This window comes from Pangasianodon hypophthalmus, chromosome 26 (genome assembly GCF_027358585.1).
Source record: "Pangasianodon hypophthalmus isolate fPanHyp1 chromosome 26, fPanHyp1.pri, whole genome shotgun sequence".
NCBI classification, from domain to species: domain Eukaryota; kingdom Metazoa; phylum Chordata; class Actinopteri; order Siluriformes; family Pangasiidae; genus Pangasianodon; species Pangasianodon hypophthalmus.
Genome location: NC_069735.1, coordinates 2,575,305 through 2,597,314, shown reverse-complemented (window position 1 = coordinate 2,597,314; position 22,010 = coordinate 2,575,305). Strand labels below are relative to the sequence as shown.

The 22,010-nt window shown below is 38.3% G+C and overlaps 3 protein-coding genes across 6 annotated transcripts; all 3 read right to left on the bottom strand.

Annotated features, from left to right (window-relative positions):
• Positions 1–158: 158 nt before the first annotated feature.
• Positions 159–4,601, bottom strand: pcnp (PEST proteolytic signal containing nuclear protein). Of its 2 annotated transcripts, none has more exons than XM_026929276.3 (5): positions 4,457–4,601; positions 3,209–3,414; positions 1,847–1,915; positions 1,703–1,758; positions 159–700 (listed from the first exon to the last, which is right to left on the bottom strand). In XM_026929276.3, exons 1-5 carry the CDS (start codon positions 4,497–4,499, stop codon positions 592–594), a joined length of 483 nt encoding a protein of 160 aa, XP_026785077.1. In that variant the 5' UTR covers positions 4,500–4,601; the 3' UTR covers positions 159–591. The 2 variants fall into 2 exon arrangements, with proteins under 2 accessions (XP_026785077.1, XP_026785078.1); XM_026929277.3 differs by having other exon boundaries at positions 3,209–3,411; positions 4,457–4,596.
• Positions 4,602–6,592: 1,991 nt separating this feature from the next.
• mylz3 (myosin, light polypeptide 3, skeletal muscle) lies at positions 6,593–10,690 on the bottom strand. Its single transcript, XM_026929303.3, has 6 exons — positions 10,559–10,690; positions 10,206–10,233; positions 8,447–8,590; positions 7,562–7,732; positions 7,253–7,330; positions 6,593–7,053 (listed from the first exon to the last, which is right to left on the bottom strand). The coding sequence occupies exons 1-6, from the start codon at positions 10,559–10,561 to the stop codon at positions 7,025–7,027; spliced, it is 453 nt and encodes a 150-aa protein (XP_026785104.1). The 5' UTR covers positions 10,562–10,690; the 3' UTR covers positions 6,593–7,024.
• A 4,046-nt stretch (positions 10,691–14,736) lies between these two features.
• lancl1 (LanC antibiotic synthetase component C-like 1 (bacterial)) lies at positions 14,737–21,631 on the bottom strand. 3 transcript variants are annotated; one of them, XM_053229786.1, is made up of 11 exons: positions 21,514–21,631; positions 20,365–20,462; positions 20,161–20,278; positions 19,278–19,485; positions 19,037–19,184; positions 17,399–17,545; positions 17,131–17,313; positions 16,730–16,906; positions 16,189–16,261; positions 15,823–15,901; positions 14,737–15,334 (listed from the first exon to the last, which is right to left on the bottom strand). In XM_053229786.1, exons 2-10 carry the CDS (start codon positions 20,449–20,451, stop codon positions 15,825–15,827), a joined length of 1,218 nt encoding a protein of 405 aa, XP_053085761.1. In that variant the 5' UTR covers positions 20,452–20,462; positions 21,514–21,631; the 3' UTR covers positions 14,737–15,334; positions 15,823–15,824. The 3 variants fall into 3 exon arrangements, with proteins under 3 accessions (XP_053085761.1, XP_026784451.3, XP_053085760.1); XM_026928650.3 differs by lacking the exon at positions 21,514–21,631 and adding an exon at positions 20,810–21,477; XM_053229785.1 differs by lacking the exon at positions 21,514–21,631 and adding an exon at positions 20,879–21,475.
• Between the last annotated feature and the right edge of the window lie 379 nt (positions 21,632–22,010).

Here is a 22,010-nt window from a genome sequence, read left to right as displayed (position 1 = left end):
ATCAGTTCGAGATAAAAGTATTTTGAGAATGTAAGTAGCTCAGGAGGTCTTCGAGGCGCATGCTGATGACATCACACGCCGGTGTTTGGTCAAAAGGAATGTTCCTATGTGAAGAAATCATGTTTACTGAAGACAAGCGGGTGAAAGAAGACACAGCCTTGTTTCATCAGTTAGATTTAATCCTCTTTCCCAAAGAAACCATCACACAACATAGAGAAAACGTATACTTACTCCGTATATTTTAGTGACGCCACACATTTTATCAGCATCAGGAACTCTACGTATTATAATCTTTTTCCTTATTGCTAATAATGTCTGTCTGATCAGTATTTGGTACTACAATTTATCAAATATGCTAACTGTGGTACATCTGCAGGAAAATATGAATCACTGTCAACGCCATCCACATAAATTAATGAAAGGCTATGATTCGGTGGTAAAAAACAAAAACAATCATACACAATAAAAAGAGGCGTCAGAGTGGGAAAGTGGGAAAGTCTCATCACGTATGTACATGTATATTTTACAAAAGTCTGTCGAAAAAACAAGGGACAAAAAAAAGGACTGAAAGTAGAGTTATAACGGCAGGAGTTATTGGTCGGTCTGCGCTTTCATCTTCCTCTCCCAGAGCTTCTGGTGGTCGGAGAATCCTTGCTTGCCTTTGTTGAATGAGTTGGGGCCTGCCGAAGTCGGGGTGTCCCTGTAAAAAAATTAGCTTTGTGCTGGTAAAATGGAGACGTAAAATAACGACTGACAAAAATAAATAAATGAAATAAATAAATTAATGAATAAGGTCATTCGCATTGTAAAATAAAATAACTGTAATCCAATTCTTCCTGTTGGAGTGACTACACTTTGAGAACTCAATTCTACATCATCTCTTCAGTTTATTAAAGGCAACAATCTACGAACTGAATATAGCTGCAAGCAGCGATTAAGGGGGCCAAGCACCTTCTATTCCCACACTTAGCGACGGAGGAAGACCAGAAGCCACTGGGAACATCAGCGCTTGCTGCCGAGGAGCTTCACTATATTCTAAGGCAAAATGTCCAACCACCGCTGAGATATCGCCTCACTTCCTGGTTTCAGTAGGCCTCCCTAATGAATTAATCTTAACTCTTAACTTTGGGTAAAGTTGCTAAATATATGTGAGAAGTTTGGGGACTTAGTCTTCAAATTCCTTTGCAGGTTAAATGGTTGATTTCCTGTTTCACAAATCACAAATTCGTTCCTTCGTGGGAATCAAGAGAAACAAGAACCTTGAATTGGTGTTGAGTGGTTCATGAGCAGGTTTACGAATTTGTGAACTATAATGCCAGAGGTGAATTTAAACAAAACTTCTTGCACTCCCTGACAATGAGCTCCTTCAGTTATCTACAAAAGTTTGGTCAGAATACGTCACACACCACTGCTGAGTTACGCCCACACTTCCTCTTTGGTGGCTTTGTTTGTGTGTTACAGACGAACCGTATTGTACATCAAAAATCTGAGAACCAACTTTTTTTTTGGGATGGTCTCATGATGTTTTGATGCAAATTTGGTGATGATTGGACAAAATTTTTGAGAGAAGAAGGAAGAAAAGCGTTTTTGTAAAACAACAATAACAACATACAATGCCAATACAGTACCTGAGCACCTTCAGTGCTTGGCCCCCTAATAAACAACGATTTTAATAACTATAGCAAATAAAAAATAGACAAACCTTCCAATGTTCTTCATCCTCATCTTCGCTTCTGGAGGCATCTCCTCTGGTTCACTCTATCAGGACAAACAGAAGCATTTTACATCATCTGATAAACCTAATCTCATAACAGCTTCCTGTCTGCGTGGGAGAGAAATTACTCACGTCGTCATCGTCATCGAAAACAGATGCAGGTTTTTTGGAGGGTAAAATGGGCGCCACTTCCTTCGGTTTCTGGAAAAGATTTACACGCTTCAGAGAGATGTCCGTGTCACATTTAAACCACAATCAACACTTAACGAAAACAGTGGAACATATCGCTGAGTCAGCTGCTAGTTTAAGTCACAGGCCGAACTCAATTAGCTAGCTAGCTAACGGTTGCCTTGGCAAGATGCTCCAAAAATCTAGTTAGTTTGAATAATCAATTAAATATTATGATTGCTAAAAATAAATATTTAAGCAAATGGTTAGAGTCAACTTGCAGACATAAGCAGTTTTTTTTTTTCTCTTTTTTTGAGATGTAGACAATGGCCATTTATCTCCTGCAGCCACTTAAATGAAGAAAAATCACTGGTCATAATATTGCAAAGTTTGTCCAGGTTACAGAAAAAAAACGTGACTGAGCCGTCTGGAAACCGAAAGAGTCGACGATTATTGCAGACATCAAAGAAAACGGAAACAAGCTAACATCTAAAAAGAGGACATGCTTAGCTAGCTAACAAGCTGACTAGCTAGCAACATCACATTTTAACATTTACATATGCGATTTAAAAACCTTGAAGCGTAACATCTAAACAATTCGCTCATTCAGTGAGTCGGCTCATCTGGCTCAGCTCACCATTACGAGCTGGACTGTGACGTCATTTTGTTTATTATACGACAGAGTACGGATTTACGAAGCGATTCCAGCCACAAGAAGAACGTTCACGGCTTAAAATAGAGCAGATGGTTTTTTTTTTTTTTTTTAAACAAAATATGACAATGAAACGGCTGGGAGCTGAAAGAGTCGAATCTTATCGGTGAATTGAACCAAATGATCTCCTGTCTCCTGTCAGTCATAAGATTCTGGGGGCGGAGCTTCCTATACATGGGCGGGAATTATTCAAATACTGAACCTACCAAACTGTTACAGACATTAAAAAAAAAAATAAAAAAATCACTAAAATTACCGAATGCACGTTTAAATTAAGATTTTCACAATTCTACGCAAATTAGTTACGACGCTGTAACGTGAAACAAACCCAAACGATCGGCTCCAACGATGATTCAGTGTGTGTGTTTTGACGTTTCTTTAGTTCCGCACTCACAACGTTAGTACCTAGGTGCGATTAGTTAATATTAGTAGCTATATATAGCTACTACTGTTTATCATCGGAACTCAAAATGCATATACAGACCACGCCCACAAGAAATAAACTACAAGCAAGACAACAGACTTTTCTCTTGTTAGTGTGAACATAGGATTATCTAGCAAGCATTACTATTATTATTATTATTATTATTATTATTATTATTATTATTACTTACGCTAGCTCCTAGCTTGATGGAAATAGGAGCAGGTTTCTTAGCGCTACTGACGCCCGGTTTGGGGATTTTGGGAGGCGCCGGCTGGTTCTGGAGCTCGTCCTTGGTGGCTGGCCGTTTCCCCAGACCTCCTCCTCCTCCTTCTCCTCCTCCAGGGCTGTTAGAGACAGTGTTACTTTTCCCACCGTTTGCCTTCTCCTCCGCTCCTGCTGGAGGCGAAACAACTTACCAAGGTGAGCGACTGTAGCCGTGGTGGCCAAAGGAGAGCTACAGTTACCTGGAAGATGAGGGACGTCAGGAGGACCTGCTCAGACGTGCTGCTGGGGAGCAGAGAAGCTCAACTTCTACTCGTCTATCCACCTCCATCAGCTTACTCAGCTAAGCTAACCTGCTCGCTCTTTATGTTTACACGTCTTGCTTTTACCGTCTGCGCCATTTCCTACCCGCTCACTTCACGTTATACCACAGCGCTGCTGAAGACCGGTTGATGCATTTTCTCTAACAGCAGCTCTAAAGGTAGTATGCTGTTTACGCAATGTAACTGTAAATGGATAAAAACTGATTTTTTACATAATACATTTTTAAAAATGCAACCATTGGCAAATCGCTGTGGTATAAGTCAAAAAAAAAACACACACACACACTTCAGGATGTGCTGTTAGAGGAAAATCATCAACCTCAGGGTTGTCACAGTAACTCCACATCAACATTCCACCATCCTGGCGTTGATTAGTTTCCTATAACAGCACACCCCATAAGTGTTTTACTCCTTACACTGTGTATTAGAAGCTATTAAAGTAAAAATCACACCCAGAGAGCAATGACTGATGATTTAGACACGCAGTTTGCATGATGCTAATCTGGTGGCCATAAGCTTTCATTACTTGTTAGCTACATTAGCCTTGTAGCTCGGGTGCAACATTAAAAACCAGGTTAAAAGGTAAATTATTTGCTATAACTACAAACATTGCTAAACTTTATAAACCTCATTAAGAGCAAATCCAACCATTTTGTTTTTAACCTGTAAATAAAAATACAGTTTCTAACCCCACCTCCAAAACAACACGACGAGCTAACGTTAGCTTAGCAGGCTAGGCTAAATTAGCTGCTTGCGACAATCTTGGCTATTTTTGTGCATTATTTGTGGCCTGTCTTATAATGATAATGATAATAATAATCCAAATGAAATGAAACAGCTACAGCCAAACTTGTTTTTGTACTTAAAATGAGAATTAGCGTTGATGAGTTCACCTCCAGCCCGAGGCCCTTCGCCGCGGTGCTGCACAGCCGCCATTGTAGTGAAAAACTTTCCGGAAATGGAACCGCGTACGGGTGACGAAAAGGGACAAACCGCGCGCGTCACGAAAGGCGCTTCGTTTTCTCACTGGAACTGTAAAAGTAATTTTAAAGTTTATAAGCTTAATTTATGTCTTGTGGTACACTGTAAAGCATAATATAAAATATTATAAATATTTATTTTTTGAAGTAGTCGAAAAAATATTATAAAGTTAGTAAATATTAATTGTAATTTTTAGCAACAACAACAACAACAATAATAATAATAATGTTTAAAAATATAATACATTTTTGTGGTAGACTGTAAAAAATAATATAAAGTTTATAAATATAATCAATTGTGATAAACTGTAAAAATTATACCAAGTTTTATAAACATAATTTTTGTTTTGTCATAGACAGTAAAAAAAAAAAAAAGTTTATAAGTCTAATTTATTTTGTCATAGACTGTAAAAAATATTAAGGTTATAAATATAAATGACTTTTTGTTGTAGACTGTAAAAAAGACAAAGTTTATAAACATAATATAAAGTTAAATTTAAATATAAGTTTAATTTTAATTATAAATTTATCTTTGTAGTAGACTAAAAATAATATAAAGTTTATAAACATAATGCATTTCTGAGGTAAACTGTAAAAAAATACTCTAAATTTTATTATATCACTTATTTTTGTGGTAGACTGCAAAAATAATATAAATAATATTCATTTTGGAAGAATAATTGAATAAAATTTAAAGTTTATAAATCTAATTTATAATGTGGTAGCCTGTGAAAATAATATCATGATTATAAAAAAATAGGGAATGTGAAATGGACCATGTATGGATGCTGAAAAGGGACAAATTGAGTGTGTTTTTCTCATTTTCTCATTGACATCCAGACTGCAAAAGCCTGAGAAACGCACACCACAAGATTGAAAAATCATTTGAAATGATGATTTATGATTTTATGATTTATTATTCCTATTTTTTTTACGTTTTTAGTCATTTGCAACATCATTTGGTGATTAACACAACTTCTGAATTTGTTAATAGTGTGCATATCTGATCCAAAAGTGGCCGTTGTCCTGTATATTTGCAGTTGGACCAGATCTAAACCAGTTTAGTCTTCTGTGATCTCTTATCCTGATCCTCCTGGAGCTCTCGGTAGTTTAACCAAACTCTCAGTCCATGAGTTTTGGGATTGATAGCTCAGCATGGCAAAGGTTTACATCCTACTTACCAAGAAGATTTTTCTACAGGTATCCCACAAGGTTCAGTGCTTGGTCCCCTTCTGTCTCCTTCTGTAACGGATCTCAGGTGGCTTCTCTTACCACAGTTATGCTGACAAAACTCAATTCATCTTGAGCCCTTGTCATCACATCGCCGTCTCTCTGCTCAATTAATACTGACTCAAAAGTTGATTGACTCACCCATTAGTACTTTAGTAGCGAGTCTTAACTTTCAATTTTTCATACAAAAGACCAAGCACAATTTATTAAAGTTATGACTTCCTGTTAAAGCGATCTCTGTCCTGGGATGGTCACAAATTAGGGCATGAAAAAAGATCCAAGGAAATAAACTATTAATCTGAGATAGGGAATGAACAAATTAGCTGGCTGTAATTTTTAAATGTTTTATTTATTAGGTGTTTATTTAGTAGCTTAGTATGAACTACACCATCTTATGGTAATTATCATTTAATCATATAATAATAATTTTGATTAAGTGACAAAACAAAAAAATCAAGTGAATAAATTGAAAATAATTTTTGTCCTCTCATTAGTTTCTTAATTATTCATAATAATTAATAATGAATAATTATAACAATTATTAATTATAATTATATAATAATTCTATGATTGTAGACTATAAGATAATATAAAGTTTATAAATATTATTAAATTTCATGTCATCTGTATGACAACTATTTTACAAGTTCTTCTTGTGTATATACTTGGAAATCATTTTATTTATTTATTTATTTAATCATCATAAAATAACTAGTCAGTTTCTGATGTAATGCTGTATTAATCAGGCAGCACTGTTAAGTCATATGTGAGAAATGGCAGCAATGCGCTTTTGTAAGAACAAAATCAAAGACCAATTGGAACTTTTGGAAAAAGAGTTTATTGTGAAACATGAGTGTGTGAGGTCTGGGCAGTGGGGACGGCGGCCAAGTGTCGTGCCTTTAGCACGGCTGGAGTGTCACGGGTGGCCGAGGAGAACAGAAAACGCACCCTCACTTGATGAGTGGACGGTGACTATTCCCTCGATTTCCACCCAACTGTGGAACGCTGTCCCTGGGCCGAACAGAAAGGAAAGACGCAAGGGCCAAAAAAACTGCATTGGGGGCTGACTTCCAGAAAGAGAAAAACGTGGGCAAAAGGCAAAAAAATAGAGAGAATGGATTTAGAAATGACATCTCATAGTCCTTTTTTTGTTGTTCAGTTGGTCTTCGAAAAAATAGTTGACGTCCTGACACCATGGGGTCTGTAGATACACCACCTTTCTCTCACCACTCCCTTGGAGAGGGGGGCTTCTTACACAGACAGGATGTGCTTGACAAAGCCTGTGAAATGAGAAGGAGACAAACATCAGATATGAGCTGGTTTCTAAAAACAGCAGGCTCAGCTAGCTATAATGGACTTAATTAGCAATATGTATGATGCTGTACCATGTACTGAGTGATCCATGGCATGAGGTTATGTATAGGCTAGGTTTTTTTTGGCTGGGGCAGAATGTTAGCCTGGTTCATTTGGAAGTCTTACTTTCATAGTTGACAGAGCCGTTCTCGTCCTCCTGTCCTTGCATCAAAGCGTCGACCTCAGGCTCGGACATCCTCTCTCCTGTAGAAGGGTGGGACGTTCAATGTTACAACTTTATTCCATCAATATGGAAAATACACTGACTAAGTCTAAGGTAAAGATATTTGGAACCAACATTTCCCATGAGAGTGTTTGAGGTTCTTTGTTTTTCCCCCAATTTGGCCAAGCCATGAAAGGCAACAGTAAGGCAAAGGCACTCAAAATAACCTGAGCGTATAACCATTTCCCACAATCCATTACTCGTTCACTCACCCAGTGTGGACAGCACAATGCGCAGCTCAGCGCCCATCACTGTGCCGTTGCCTTCCTTGTCGAAGACACGCAGACCCTCAACGTAGTCATCGTAGGTTCCCTTCTGGATGGTATCCACAGCCTTCAGCATGGGCAGGAAAGCATCAAAGTCGATCCTCTTGTTGGCCATGTCTGAAAACAGATGATACCACTCGTTAACACCAAATCTGTGACATGCGGCACCAAGAATCACCAACATGTTTGGTAAATGAGGCTCTGTGCTAGCAAAACAGGTGGCCATTGTTCAGAGCTTCCTGTGTAGAAATCACTAGCAAACAAGTTAGCCATCAATGTGTCAGATGTAGTGCTGAGTAATTAAATTGAAGTCCAAAGCTAAGCAAGGTGACTAGCTGTTTTAGTCCATAATATGCCTTAGTTTTTAAAAGACAGTTTTAAGGATTGAGTGTGTTGATCTCCTAGATGCTAAGTTGTATAAGCTAGCAATGGAAAGGTGGCCTAAAGCTTAGCAAGATCTTAGCCTGTTTTTTTTAAATCATTTGAAGGATTGTGTTGGTGTTTTGAGTTCAACTTGGTCTCCTAGCATAAAACAAATTACTCAAAAAAAAAAAAGAAAAGAAATAACCTGCATTTTTTGTAACTTTACCTCCACTAATGGATAAAAAGTTTCTTTTTTTGTATAAGCTAGCAGTGGAAAACTAAAGTTAGACTTAATAAAGTCCATTATAAACATAATAGTCTCTTTGGGTTAAGTTATGGGACTGATTCAAAGTCCAGCACTTAGCAAGATGACCAGGTGTCCTAGCCTATAATTTATATGTATGTATATATATAGATATATGTATGTATATATATATATATATATTGATTGAGAGGTTGAGGTCTTGCCTTCGGGGGATGGGTCACCCAGAATTTTCTTGACGTCCTTGTTGGTTGGGTTTTGTCCCAGAGCACGCATGATGTCAGCAATCTGGTTGTAGGCAATCTTGCTATCGCCAACTCTGTCAAAGAGACCAAAGGCCTCTTTGAAGTCTGGAGAAAGGAGATTAAGATATATTTAGGCCTAAATTTGTCCATTATATGGGATTTATCAAGGCAGCAGCATGGTGGTCACAAACACCAATGCTTTTATCCTTACAAATCCGTAATTCCTATCTATTTTAATTGCATTTCATTACCATTTTAAAGAGTGCCACTGATATCCTGGTTAAATGGTTATCCTGGTTGATTAAGAAAGTGAAGATGGTTGCCTTTGCCCTCAGCACCCTGTGCTAATTAACAAGACCAACTATGTGTTCAAGAAGACAAGGAGTGACCCTCAGTTGGCGTTGCTATTTCTATGGGTCTAAATGGAAAGTGATCCAGTGACAGATTGATGGCCTCGTGCGGACCAGCTGTTCCTCTTTCGGGCGCCATTTGGTGGTGTGTTAGCCGATACGTCTTAAGAAAGTAGCTTTCACCAAACATGGCCAAGTGAAACAGAGGAATGCTGACTGAGGCGTAATCCGCAACCGTGAGTTAACAAGATGTCTTTTTCTGGGACTGCAACTGTACTCACGCCTGTCAAATACCGGAAGGAGCGTAGCCTCCTAACTATAACGCTAAATCTAAAAAGCGCTCAGAGATATGTTGGAGATTAAGGGATCAGCATGCTCATTATGGTCAAGACTTACCAGGGGACCGAGAGCAAAAAATGCTGGATCAATAGATCACATTACAGCAGTTTAGTTAGGGCCATTGCCTTACATATCCAGCATAACAGCTGCATTGAATCCTTGGATCTTTTCACTTAAATATATATATATATATATATATATATATATATATATATATATATATATATATATATGAGCGTTTTTAACAAGAAGATTGAAAAAGTTTGAAAAGGCTTAACATACACATTCTTGATATATTCCAACATATGCTCCTGTTGTATTCCTAACATAATGAATTAATCAGGCTTTTAATATATTTACAGTTCTATATCATGTAGATCACACTCAAACCACTATTTATCTATGTACACTACAGCACACCCTGCGCTAGAAGCTATATTTAGCCTCACTTTTCTTGAGGTGTCCTTGAGTTTGGTTGGTATTTCAACATCTGTGGCTGTTTACATAACATTCAACTTGCTATCGTCAAAAACATATGGTAAAAAAATGTATATATGCAAATTTCACACACTCTTTTATTCCATGCTAGCACGAGAAACTTTAAACATCATAATTATCCGACTAGCTGCAGGACAGTGTAACCGTTCATCCTACAATTTTGACATGTCTATCCTCACTAATTGGAGATTGGGATTAGTGAAAATACATCATCTGTTTTTAAAGCGAGATTTATTTTTAGGTTTAAGGTTGAATTAATGAGTTTTTGGACAGAATTCTTCAAAATAAAGTTGTCCATCATGAGACCATATTAGACTTTCTGTTGGGAGATATGAGACAGAAATAGCGCTGTGGCACGTTGGTAATAATATATATGTAAACCTACTTTCGAAAATGAATATTTACCTAGATAAATAGGAGTACAATTAGGACTATTTTGCTGACTTAGGCTAATCTAAGAATACACTAATAAATAAATAAATAAATAAATAAATACACTTTTATAGCATTTATACAAACATTTGTATACTCACCCTCAATCTGGTCAGCGGTGAAATCAGACTGGCAAAGACACAAATACAAAATCATTCTCGATTACATGACTACAAATGGTTAATAAATGCAGTAACATTATTAAAACCATTAAGATTTTGTTTATGCATAAAAAACTGAATTTATTAAATACACGTCTATTTAAAATCATCCCTCAGATGCATTCTTGTACACTGAAATGATCACAGCTTTGTCTCAAATAGCTTTGGGAAAAAAGGGATCACCAGCATCCTTTGCTGAACGTAATCCCAAATTTTTGCTCAAAGATATATTTCCAGACCAAAAAAAAAAAAATGAGAGAGAGACAGAGAGAGAAAGAGTCCCAAGTACACACCATGATGCAGTTTAGATGGAGGGGAGAAGGGGCACAAGTGAAGAAGCCGTAGTCCCAGGAGAGTGGTCCTGATCTCTCGGTTCGAGGCCTTCTTATTTAAGCCGGGCCAGTGATGTCACAGGGAGGATCGGTTGACGCTTCGTGACTTTCTTTAACTTTCTTAGGGCAAGTCGAATGCTTGAGACGCGCCCTCCTCTAGGGCACTTGGTATTTTTAGACTCACTCTCCAGGCCACTTTTTTGAGACCCTGTTAACTTTTGGTCAGCATTATATTGCTCGTAGTGCATCGTTACATCATGTTCAAATTGTAGTTGACTGTAAAAACTGTTCAGGATGAATATATGCTTAATGGATGTGTTGTGCACCAAAATGGAGTTTTTAATGCAAAGAAAATTAAGAGTCTTTTAGTCTGCAGCAGTGATATTTTTAACCTGTGATGCCCAGCCACATATGGTTATATAAGGAGCTTGGTAAATGTCAGAATGTATTTACTTGGGCTGTAAATACTAAGAATCCTTTTTTTTTTTTTTTTTTTTTTTTGCCCTACACGCTGTTTTAATTAATTTAATTAATAACCCAAATATCTATTACTGAATATTTTCATTTAGGGTATGAAAGATTTTATGATATGATATAATATCTGCGATATTGGGTTTGGATAATATCATAACATTATTTAGCCTTACAACTTCAAACAGGATGACATTAAACTCGTAAAACGCTGAAGCAGCAGTGGAAAGATCTGTGGTTTTTTTTTTTTTTTTGGGTTACAGAAAATTCTGGTATATTTTAGGAGGAGTGTGCATGCTGATTTAGCAATGTTAGCCAGGCTAACTACAGCACTTGAACTAAAATTAGCTGTCAATTTAGCTAACAATACTTCTCCTGCAGCTAACCAAGTTCAACAAGAAGCTAGCTAATATTAGGTTAATTATTATATTGTAAAAAGAAAAAAAAAAACAGTAGTCAGAAACCTAGCAAGCTAGCGAACAGTAAAACCAGTAGCAAGTTTGTTACCAAGCTAGCAAGCATTAAAACCATAGAAGCTATAAAGCTAGCTAACAATAAATAGAGTAGCGAGTTTGATACCAAGCTAGCAAACATTAAAACCAGTAGCAAGTTTGTTACCAAGCTAGCAAACATGAATACATCATGTACAGTACATTTCTGAGATAATCTAAACTTAATCTGGACAAATCCAAAGCACATCACACAATTTGTGTAAAGGAGAAGGTTGTAGTCTAGAAACGTATAATACAATATTGTGGTACATTTGAATGAATTTGGTACATGTCTAAGAAAGAGTGACAATCCCCATCCAGAAACATGGCTTCTGAATACCGACCGCATGAAAAGGCCTCTAGTGTACAATCTATAAGCTGAACAGTCACATCTGAATTCCTGTGACATGTTGTGAGTCATTGCTTGCTCACCGCAGTCTCCTTCATCACCAAGAACATTCATCACCATGCATTTCTGTGCTCGTAATGAGCTCTTTAACATGATTCCTAATTCCTGACTGTCTTCTACTTCATTTCCCAAACATGTAGCGAGTTTCATAACACCAATGTACACATGGATTTTAGGGGAGCTCTCCTAAATTCTTTTAAAAGAAAGCAAAATTCAGAGGTGTGGCCTCGGTGCCTGTCAGTCCCAATAGAGGAGGTGTGGCCTCTTTGGTTATCAATCTCAGTGAAGCAGGTGTGGCCTATATGCTTGTCAGTTCAAGTGAAAGTGACTTGTAGCCATGATGTCTATCAGTATTAAGTGAAGGGGGTGTGGCCTCTGTGCCTGTCAGTCCCAGTAAAGGAGGCGTGGCCTCTGTGTCTGTTAGTTCCAGAGAAAGAGACATGGCCTCTGTGTCTGTCGGTCCGAGTGAAGGAGGTGTGGCCTCTTTGCCTATCAATCTCAGTGAAGGAGGCGTGGCCTATATGCTTGTCAGTTCAAGTGAAAGTGACTTGTGGCCATGATGTCTATCAGAATCAAGTGAAGGAGGTGTGGCCTCTATGCTTGTTAGTCCCAGTAGAGGAGGTGTGGCCTCTTTGCCTATCAGTCTCAGTGAAGGAGGTGTGGCCTCTATGATTGTTAGTCTCAGTGAAAGAGGCGTGGCCTCTTTGCCTATCAGTCTCAGTGAAGTAGGTGTGGCCTCTATGCTTGTTAGTCTCATTGAAAGAGGCGTGGCCTCTATGCTTGTCAGTCTCAGTGAAGTAGGTGTGGCCTCTATGCTTGTTAGTCTCATTGAAAGAGGCGTGGCCTCTATGCTTGTCAGTTCCAGTGAAAGTGACTTGGCACCCTGTCTGTCAGTCTCAGTTAAGGAGATCTGGCATTTCACTGCTCAAAGCTAACCACTGGTTCTCAAGCTGCAAACAACAACATAACTAATCGTCCCCTAAAGAACTTGTCAGAAGTAAGGTGACTAAAATCCACAGATTTCAGCAAGGTTGCCAACCTTAAATCGGGCACTTCAGACTGCTAATAGTTCTGCTGAGATTGCGTGCAAGTTTCAAGGTGGGATCTTAAAGGAATAAAAAAAAAAAAAGTTTACACAATGTACGAACTGGTAATGATACAGTTGTCTCATAGGTCCAGTGCAAAACTAATTTAGCAAACTTCAGATAGAAATATGTCTAAGTAGATCAGTAAGTGGAAAAAAGTGTTATTTAATAAGTTTTTTTTTGACTGAACTTTCTTTAATTTGTGGGTTTTGCAAAAGGAATCCCTGGACATTTCATCTGCCTTGGTTTCTTATTTAACCTTCATTTAGGATGTGTTTCACTCCATGACCTAATGTATAATTGGAAGGATTAGCTACATAAAATGATGAAACTCTTTGTTTTTGATATACCGTTTCATAGATAATTCAACAATGCTTAACTCTTTGAGGAATATTGGACATTGCTTTTGGAAAGAATCCAATATATATGGTACAGTAGGACATCTTGTTTGTAAGGTTGAGCAGAGGCAATATACATTTCAGGCACCTTGCCAACAAGGTTCTGGTACTTCTTGAGGAACTAAAATGTTCCAGGTCGAGTTCCTGTTCTGTGGTTCCATGGCATTGCAGGAACTGTGACTGTTATAGCAAATATAACAGCCTGGATGACTCTGGAGATGGAAGGAAAAATGGTTCCAAGAGCTAAAGTCAGAGGAAAATCATGTTCCTGAAGATGTTCTTGGGTTTCACCACCCAAACAACACCTGCCCAGTGGTGGTTCTGTGGCACTTGTGCACCTAAAGAGTGATCTATATGGAATATGGATATTATTAATATTCATTGTATAGTCCACTTCTTGTATATGGTAGTCCTTCTTTTATGGTTTGAGTTTTAGCTCGGACACTCACTGTGTATATTTAGTAAGCACTCTTTTCCTGCATGGGTTGTGTGCTTTTTTTCAAGATGTTTCCCTTTATAGGTGTCCTAACGGGAATACTAATTAAACAAAGCTGCAGGACACTTGACTTGTTCCAATCCACATTTAAGAGTGTGTTCAAAATAGCCATGAAAGTTATCAAGACTCCATACGAATCTTGTACACTTTCTGTTGATAAAATGCAACCCTTCTTTCTTTATGTCTTACCCCTTCCTTTATCTTTAGTTCCTCTCTGTCCAGAGGTGTCGATTTCTTTCTCTCCGAGACTTCCCAAGGGTCCTACATGTCTTACGCTCGACCCATGTTCCCTAGCAGCAGGCCACGGATCGTAAGGATGCCTTACAGAGGCTCGGGTTACTCGTTGCGCTTAGAACTGATCCAGGATCAGCTTCACCAGATGGCTGATGGGGGTTTTACACACTTATCGTTGTACAGCAGGCTGATCTCTGATCGCGGTTTAAAAAAAGCTGTAGTGAGAGTGCTGTATTGTGCATAGTAGAGGAGGTAGCAGCCTTATTTGGATTTGGCAGCGAGCCTTGAGGGAGTTATTACTCCTGATCCCTGCCTCGTGTAATCACGCCTGTGTGTTTGTGTACATTTTTTTTTAGGCACGTGATTGTGCTTTTTATATATGATGAAAGTGTGTGTCGTTCTAATGCTAATTTGCTTTAAAGTATAGCAAATCTTAAAAATTTTAACAAACGTTTGAGGGGTTTTTATACATTTCAAAATACCATCTCAATTTATCATATATCTCCTTTAAGCAAATTTTAGATGAACATAAATAGGAATAAAAACACATCATGATCATAGTCCGTTAGCTTTTATTACTGAGCAGATGCAAATGAAAAAAACAAACAGTAGTGTTACTTCCTTAAAAGAACAAAACAAAATAACCCTGAAATCTCTAAAATGATCAGTTACTATTACTTTCAGACTAGACTTTCAGAGTAAACCTGCATAAATACCAGAAATAAGCAAGTAGCTTCATGTGCCTTGCACTACAATTGTTTAACAGCTCACTGTTATATGAAAAGCAAATGCAGAGACGATACGCAAATACAAAAATATCACATTCCCATTTCTTGTTTAATTATTGATAACAATTCACCATAGCAACTCTCTAATACAAAGATTTCCAAATACAGTGCACAGATTTAGCTCGCTACTTCCTGTTTTTAGTTTACGACGTTAAACTGGAAGCAAGAACATGGAGTGTGAATAGGACATGACCGCGCAACAGGCATGCACACGTTCCCTACAGCACGGGGAGCAACAAGAACACGGCTGTGTGTGTGTGTGTGTGTTTGTGTGTGTGTCTCCTGTCCTGGAGGAGGCTAAAACTCCAGGCTGAGGTTTTGCACTTCAAGCGCTGATTAGCGTGCGACGTTGCGTAGCAGTGAACCTGTGATCAGACCAACACAGCAGACCAAAACAAATCAAGTTCAGTGTCTTCATTTTCCTCATGTGCATTTAAAAACTATTTGAATATACAGTTTCACTTAATTATGGTGAAAAACTTTCCAGATTTTTGGACAGACTGCATCAAAAACATGTCTTATCTTATACTGTAGGAATAAAATGTCAAAATTCAATAGCTATTTTTGTTTATTTAAGTATTCCTGTCCATTTGAGTCTATGTGTATTACTCAACATGTACTTGGAAAAAGCTTTAGCTCAGCCCACTTGGCACAATCATGTCATACTAATTATCCTACTAATTAAAAGCCTGTTTTCTGCTCTATAAGTCAATTTATGTGTCATTATCACGTTTACGCTATATACGCTAAATCAAAAAATGTTAGTTTCTAGAAATATTCAATCCTATCACTGTTTTGAAACATATAACAGAGAAATCTCAGCAAAATGTTGATGATGATTTTTTTTATCCACCTTTACACCTCAAACGCTGGGAACTTGGCTGTCGTCGGCTGCAGGAGGTCGGCGAGGAAGTAAATAGTTCCAGCCATTCCTGCAACAAAGAAGAAGAAAAGAATTTAGTACGTCTGATGCTACGAATTTGGTGAAACGTAAAAAAAAACACACATAGTTTTGCATAAAAGATAAAACTTAATGATAACATGCGACATGCAAATATATGCTGATCCTATATATTATCAGTAATATTGTCCAAATATATATATATTTTTTTAACATGGGGCATCACCCCCACTAACAAATGATGACTAGCAATAAAAGACACTTCATCATCATCAAAATTATTATTATTATTTTTATTATTAGTTTAATAAGAAATACCTTCAAAGAGAGAGAAAGGTGTGTCTGGAGTGCGACAGCCATGTTTCCCATAGTTCATGCACCAATCTGCAAACTAACGACAGAAACGTACACAATCATCACAATCATCACAATCATCACAGACACTATATTTCCCATCATGCCTTGACATTTTAAATAATGATACAGCTTTTGCTAATTGAGAAAAGAAATGCTGATTAAGAAAAGAAATGCTAGTTTATATGCTTTAAGCAAAATATTGTCAAATATCACTTTACTTTTTTTTATTCTATAGTTGCTTATACTTTTTTTTTTTTTTTTTTTTAATTTTGCAGTTAGTACTGGTATTTCTGGCACATACAAATAAAAAGTAAAATATAAATATAAATAAAATAACAGTTTCACTGTACAGTGTTACATAATAATAACTTTAATTAATTAATTAATTAATTAACATATTTTCCGGGGCGATTGATAAGTAATTAAGGAAGCATGCAAAGTATTTTATTTATTTATTTATTTATTTATTGGATATTTTTTGATATCCAGAAAAGTGTGTTACCGTGCAGGCCCTGTAGAGGTGTCTGGGCTCCTGCGTGAGTTTGTAGAGAGCCAGAAAGGCGTAGGCGTTTCCTGCTGCGCCGTGACACAATCCGTAACCTTTCTTTAAGAGACCCCTGTGCCAGATCACCTCACCGCACTGCATGGCATCATGCAGGTACTGCTGCTCACCAAACACCTTCCGGTTGGGAAAGGATGAAATAAACCTACTGTATATAATTATATACTTATTGGCCAGGCGCTGCAGTGTTGTTTGAACAAAAAGGATTAATACAAACTGGACATGAATTAAGACAAGATTTAGTCTCTTACTGAACTCCTACAAGGTGTACAGTAAAGTGATCAGTTAGTCAGGGCTGGTCTTAAATCAGTTCTCGATGGTTTTGATTCTTTTGGTCGTACCTTGTAGGCCTGCAGAAGCATGTAGATGACTCCGGGAGAGCCATGGCACCAGTGCACCAGGAGATCACGGCTGTCGTCGACACACGGAGGGTAATTACCTGACGGGAACTTCAACTGGCACAGGTAATCCACGCTGGGCTTCACGAGGGCTGGCACGATGATGTGGTTAGAGATGAAACCGGGCTATAGGGATACAAAGAGAATAGCTTTTATTCCACTATACACACACACACACACACACACACACACACACACATATAAATTTTACCTGCATGAGATAGTAGTAGATGCCTGAAAGGCCATGGGCGGCACCCACATACTGCTCCTGGTACCACTCGTACATGAGTGGACTCTGATGCTCCACCCTCATCCTCTGAGCCAGATTCTGACCTGATGCCAACACAGCATCACAGATCTACACACACACACACACACACACACACACATACATACACAGAACACAAGTCAACTATAAAGAACTATTTTTATTCCATCATTCAGTAACAACTTTCCACAAACTGGAATACCTCTTAAAATTATGTGATAAAGTTAGTCACTGCTGTTAAAAATGACCACGGATGACGATGTAAAAACGCTGCTAGAGATATTTTAGTGTATTGCACTAAGAGAGACTGAGGACTGGGATAAGGACGACTGGTCCTTTATTTAACAGCAAAAGCGTGGCAGGCTTAGTATAACAGCCGAGCTCTAGATGTCAGACAACGAAGTCGTTAAATGTGTGGTCATGAAACGCAGAAAGCCAAAGGACTTGGTTGAGGGGGATGAATGGCTGAAGGCACTCCAACTTCTGGGGAGGCCAAGATGTAGGATCGCAGATGCCAGATTCCATTGGCCATAGGAGGACAACTATGAGTGTCAACACTAGTGTACATAGAGGTAAGGACTGGGTGGGCCTGACAGGTACTGTACAAGTTATGGTGAACCTGGGCAGATCCATCACTCTAGTTCATCCATTGGTGGACTGCACGGACTCAATATACCAGGACCTAAGAATCAAGGCCTGTGGTGGCGGGAAATCACCTCGAAATTTCCAGTTCCTGTCCTTCTACAACGCAACTTCATGGGCTATTCCTGGGCTCCTGACCCCAGTACACCACCCTTGGAGGACCTCAAGCCTGTTGTGACCATGGAGTGCACTCTTGGCTGAGGATAATAGCGGAAAGGCGGCTGACCCCAGAGGTGAAAGAGTCCAGCTCATTAACCCTGCATCCTGTTTGTTTGGGTCCCATCGTGCAAGCGCATGTTCCTCATGCAGAATGCCATCTGGCAAGGATCATGTACCATTACATAAAAAGTAGAACAATGGAAAAACAAACCTTTATAATTGTAATACAACAAGCTTTTTTGACCAAGATAGAGTCAGTGTTTTGAAAAGAGTTCACAGAACCCTTTATTCTGGTGGATCGGGAGCCTATCGCAGGAACACTGGGCGTGAGGTGGGAATATACCCTGGATGGGACACCAGTTCATCACTGGGCAACGAATGCCATTAATCGATTTAAAAAATGGACTGAACTGGTGCCTATACTCACTGTTTTGATCTCTCTGCAAGTGGCCCAACAAAAGGGTGGAACGGGGATCAGATTTTCTGCTAATTCAAGAAAATTCTATCTAGGCCTGGCTAAAGGCACAGTATCTAGTTACTGGATCATCCCCTTTCTCAGAAGATAGCAGCAGTACAAAGCACCCATGGCGAGACAGCACCGGGGGATGTTGGCTCCACTGATATCACCGCTCATGCAAAGAAAACTCACCAACACCACCAATCATGCTAGAACATACTGTCAGCTCACATCTCCTGTTCTTACTCTTCGTAAGAGTAACGGACTGATGCAAATTCTGCATCACTATACAGTATGTAGAAATGAGCGTCAGGCCTACTGACCTGCTGAATGTACTGTGTGGGGATCTTCTCCTGCTGGAACTGCTGGTTGATGAAGATGAGGGAGAAGAGGAAGCCCACACGGCCATACAGCAGCTCGTTTGGGAGGCTGCCTGAACCTTTTACTACCGCTTTGTGCAACTGCATCAACCTGGGAATGTGCAACACAGAAGCACAAAAAATGAAGCCAAATGACTCTGGACTCAAACTTTCTGGAACGAATTTATGGGATCGTGATCGCAACCTGTTGATGCACTCCTCGGATTCCTGGGTTCTCTGTAAGCGGTGATAAATAACAGCGGCCACGGCAAGCGGCCCGGCGTCTCCACACAGGAAAGTCACCCATCGCTGGGTTAAACTCCTCAGACTGCGGCCCACGTGCTCCAGCGCCCTCTGGAGGAACGCAGGGTCACCATAGACCGAGTGAAGGTGCAGGTAGAGCAGGGCGATGCCTAAACACAGTTAAAAAAAAAAAAAAACAAATAAACAATGATGAGTGACTACATGTTCAGCGGCTTCAAATGGTATGAATTTATACACGGGTCTAGAAGTATTGGCACCCTTGGTAAAAATGGGTTAAAAATATATATATATATATATATATATATATATATATATATATATATATATATATGAAAAATCATCAACGTCAATTTATTCTAATAATAAAAATACATTTATTCAAATTGATTCTTATAATAAAATAATTTATTTACTTAATAGTTTAATAAATAAAAACATTTATTTATTTATTTATTTCTATAACAAAATAATTTATTCCAATAAGAAAACTCAATTAATTCCAATTTATTCGTATAATAAAATTATAGTAAATAAAACTCTTTTTTTTCCCACTTCTTCTATTCATAAACGTGTATAAATTCATGAACACAATGCTATAACATTAAAACATGGTTACAGTTAGCACGATTTTTTTTATTTATTTCAGAAGTAAACATTAGTAATTAAAAAAAAAGAAAATAAAACATTGATGATAACATTAATATTGTAAACTTTGATGAATGTTTTTTGACAATCCGCTTCATTCCTCTTGATATCGAAACTTGTCCAATCAACCAATCTAGCTGTGATAAATCATGACCCAGAGATGCTTGCGTTTCTCGAACCTGCCCAGCCCGTGTATCCGGTGCAGTCGCCCGGGTCGGCCGTCTTCAGCCCGTTTTCCATCACGGCCAGCAGCTCTTTAATCTTACTGCTAATACGACCTGCGAAAGCGGGCGTGAGCTGGAAATAGAAAGGATTTACAATTTAGAAATATAATAAATGTTCAATATTTATCCTCTTATTTACGGTGGCATGGTGTAACTCACTTTGCCTTGAGAGTCAAACAGGTCCTGTGTGCTCTCAGGGCCATTATAGTCCAGGTAGGGGTTCTTTAGAGCTCGCTGGTCCGGCATCTTCCACCTCGCTGCACAGGATTGTAGTACAATGTTAGCTTTTAAACTGAAGATTGATCTGCCACTGTTATTTTGCAGAAGCATGATGTAACCTATGAAACTGCTTTCACTAGTGTCCATTTTGTTCAGCTAATATAACACTGGCTAGCAAAAAATGTGTGCGAATAAATGTGCTCACTTTATTAATGTCACATTATTAAATGTCACACACAACCCTCTGAAGAAGCTGCTGTGAACGTCAAGGAAAAAACAGGGGAAAAAAAATCTTTTGTGAAGCTAGTGAAAGAAGGAAAACATGGAAATTTTTTTTTACTCATTTTATAGTTATCAAGAAAAAAAATGCTGCTTGTCATGTTACCAATAAACCGGAAAGTGCAACCTCGTCTGTCCTGAAGACTGTCCTGTTGTGGAAACGTTCCAGCTTTACCTTTTTTGACTGTTACAAAGTGCTGACACTGGAGACTCCTTCCAAAAAAATGAGATAAACGTCTCACTACAGAAAACGTCACCATATCAACGATTACGTGCGTTTTAAATCGGTTTGCTGTTACTAAAACGATAAAGAAATGATTGTGGGGAATGCGTTAATCAGAATGAATGACCAATCAGAATGGAGAATTAAACAGCGCTGTGACGTAATAAGGCGGATTTTAGAGTTGTGACGTGTACCAGCTGTTTATAAAAAAAAAAAATTCTCCAAGATGCCATTTTAGATCTGTGTGACGTATCAAAAAATAACTCCGGCCTAATATAAGGGGTGTTTCCAGTTAACTTATTACTAGATTACACCTAATTAATAAAGCGGAAAAAACACAACAAAATAATATTTATCGTATCTCTAATATTTATCTTTAGCTATTTATTATATTTTCTTCATATTTAGCTGCAACACACAGCACAAACACGGCATAACGTCTGCACAGGCCGTAGCTTACTTAATAATGTATAATATATTCGTGCAATTTACGAATATTCACCAAATATTTACTTATGAATGTAAAATGACATTTTAAATGGAAAAGGTGAATGATTTAAGCAAGCTACGCTGCAGCGAAAACGTACCGTACAAGCTTGAGCTGAATCCCAAATAACGCTACGTTCATTATGTTCGTGCACTAGTTAGGGTAAGACATAAAGGGTCCTACTGACTCCATAGTGCACTATTATATCGAGTAAGTGTTTGTTTGGGACGCGGCCCAGTTTGTTGCGTCTTCTTCGTGTTGCTGTAGTTGAAGCGCTGTAGGCTACTGTTTGTGATTAGTGCCACCTGGTGGACAAGTGGCGCAACAACACACATTCACTGCAGCAAAATAGATTGTATTAAACGTAATAATAATAATAATAATAATAATAATAATAATAATAATAATAATCTCAGCTCAGGGAAGATTTCCTAGTTTGAGAAATTCAACAAGACAAAGGAGTTAACACTGTCCAATTTCTCTGTAAACTGACAGGCTGTGATTTTTGAGAGAGGCAGAGAGAGAGAGAGAGAGAGAGAGGGAGAGAGAGAGAGAGAAGCTGGTGAAGAATGACTGTTTATCACTATAACATAGGTG